Raw genomic sequence first — 1,046 nt, 5'->3', positions numbered from 1 at the left:
TAATAATAGTTTGTGGATGGAATGTGTTGAAGAAGGAATGGTAGTCAGAAAGTACAGACTTGGTGACAGAATGAGGCTGGAAATGGAATGATTGGATTTTGTATATTCAATGATTTATTCATCACAAATATCTTTTTTAAGAAAAAAAATCAGCTCCAGAATAGGTTTGAAGCATTGAATACCTATGATTCAAAACCAAATGAGTTGTGAGATGACATCAAAGGCATCATTCATGAAGAGAGCAAAGAGGTCATTATATGGACAGAGAAGAAAGAAAAGACCAAGATGGTTGTCAGATGAGACTGAAAATCAGGCTAAGAATAAGTCTCATGAGCTTGCGATCATGTCGTCTCTGAATTGTAAAACTACTATCTGCGTGGTGTGTTTGGGCAAGCCCAAATACCGCTGTCCTGGCTGCCGCGTGCCCTACTGCTCGGTGTCTTGCTTCCGGAATCACAAAGAGCAGTGCAACCCTGAAATTCATCCTGAAAAGAAAAAAAACAACACATCACTTCTTATAAAAACGACAAAGCCTGAGGAAAACAAAGATGATGAGTCATCCATAGCAGATTTTCTCAATAGTGATGAAGAACAAGACAGAGTTTCTCTGCAGAAATTAAAGAATCTAGGGGACTCTGTACATCTAAGGAATTTACTGCTTAATCCACATCTTAGAGAATTGATGGTCAACCTTGATCAGGGCAACGACAAAGCAAAGCTCATGAAAGCTTACATGCAAGAGCCCTTGTTTGTGGAGTTTGCTGACTGCTGCTTAAGAATTGTAGAACCACCTCAGGATGAGGATTCCTAAGGCGGATGATTGTGCTGCTGCCTCCCTCCCAGGACCGCAGCCCATGTTCCAGGATTCCGACAAGTTGACAGTGGGGCTTCACCACAGTTGACACAGAATCATGTTTCAGGCTGGTGAGATTACATAAAGTGGTGAATCCCTCATGGAGAAAATTCCACATCCAGATGATTGTCATTGTCTTAAAATATTTTATTTCTGGAATAATTATAATGGACACTATTTTTACACCTGTTTA

General features: G+C 40.2%; 1 protein-coding gene across 2 annotated transcripts; it reads left to right on the top strand.

Moving 5' to 3' along the window:
- The first annotated feature begins 343 nt into the window (after window positions 1–343).
- LOC102859653 (zinc finger HIT domain-containing protein 3-like) lies at window positions 344–811 on the top strand. Of its 2 annotated transcripts, XM_006884332.1 has the most exons (2): window positions 344–459; window positions 628–811. In XM_006884332.1, exons 1-2 carry the CDS (start codon window positions 344–346, stop codon window positions 809–811), a joined length of 300 nt encoding a protein of 99 aa, XP_006884394.1. The 2 variants fall into 2 exon arrangements, with proteins under 2 accessions (XP_006884394.1, XP_006884393.1); XM_006884331.1 differs by having other exon boundaries at window positions 344–811.
- Window positions 812–1,046: the final 235 nt, after the last annotated feature.

This window comes from Elephantulus edwardii, unplaced genomic scaffold, assembly GCF_000299155.1.
Source record: "Elephantulus edwardii isolate Elephantulus edwardi_28Jun2011 unplaced genomic scaffold, EleEdw1.0 scaffold00033, whole genome shotgun sequence".
Lineage (NCBI taxonomy): Eukaryota > Metazoa > Chordata > Mammalia > Macroscelidea > Macroscelididae > Elephantulus > Elephantulus edwardii.
The sequence above is the reverse complement of the archived record's forward strand: the minus strand, read 5'-3'. Positions and strand labels throughout refer to the sequence as shown.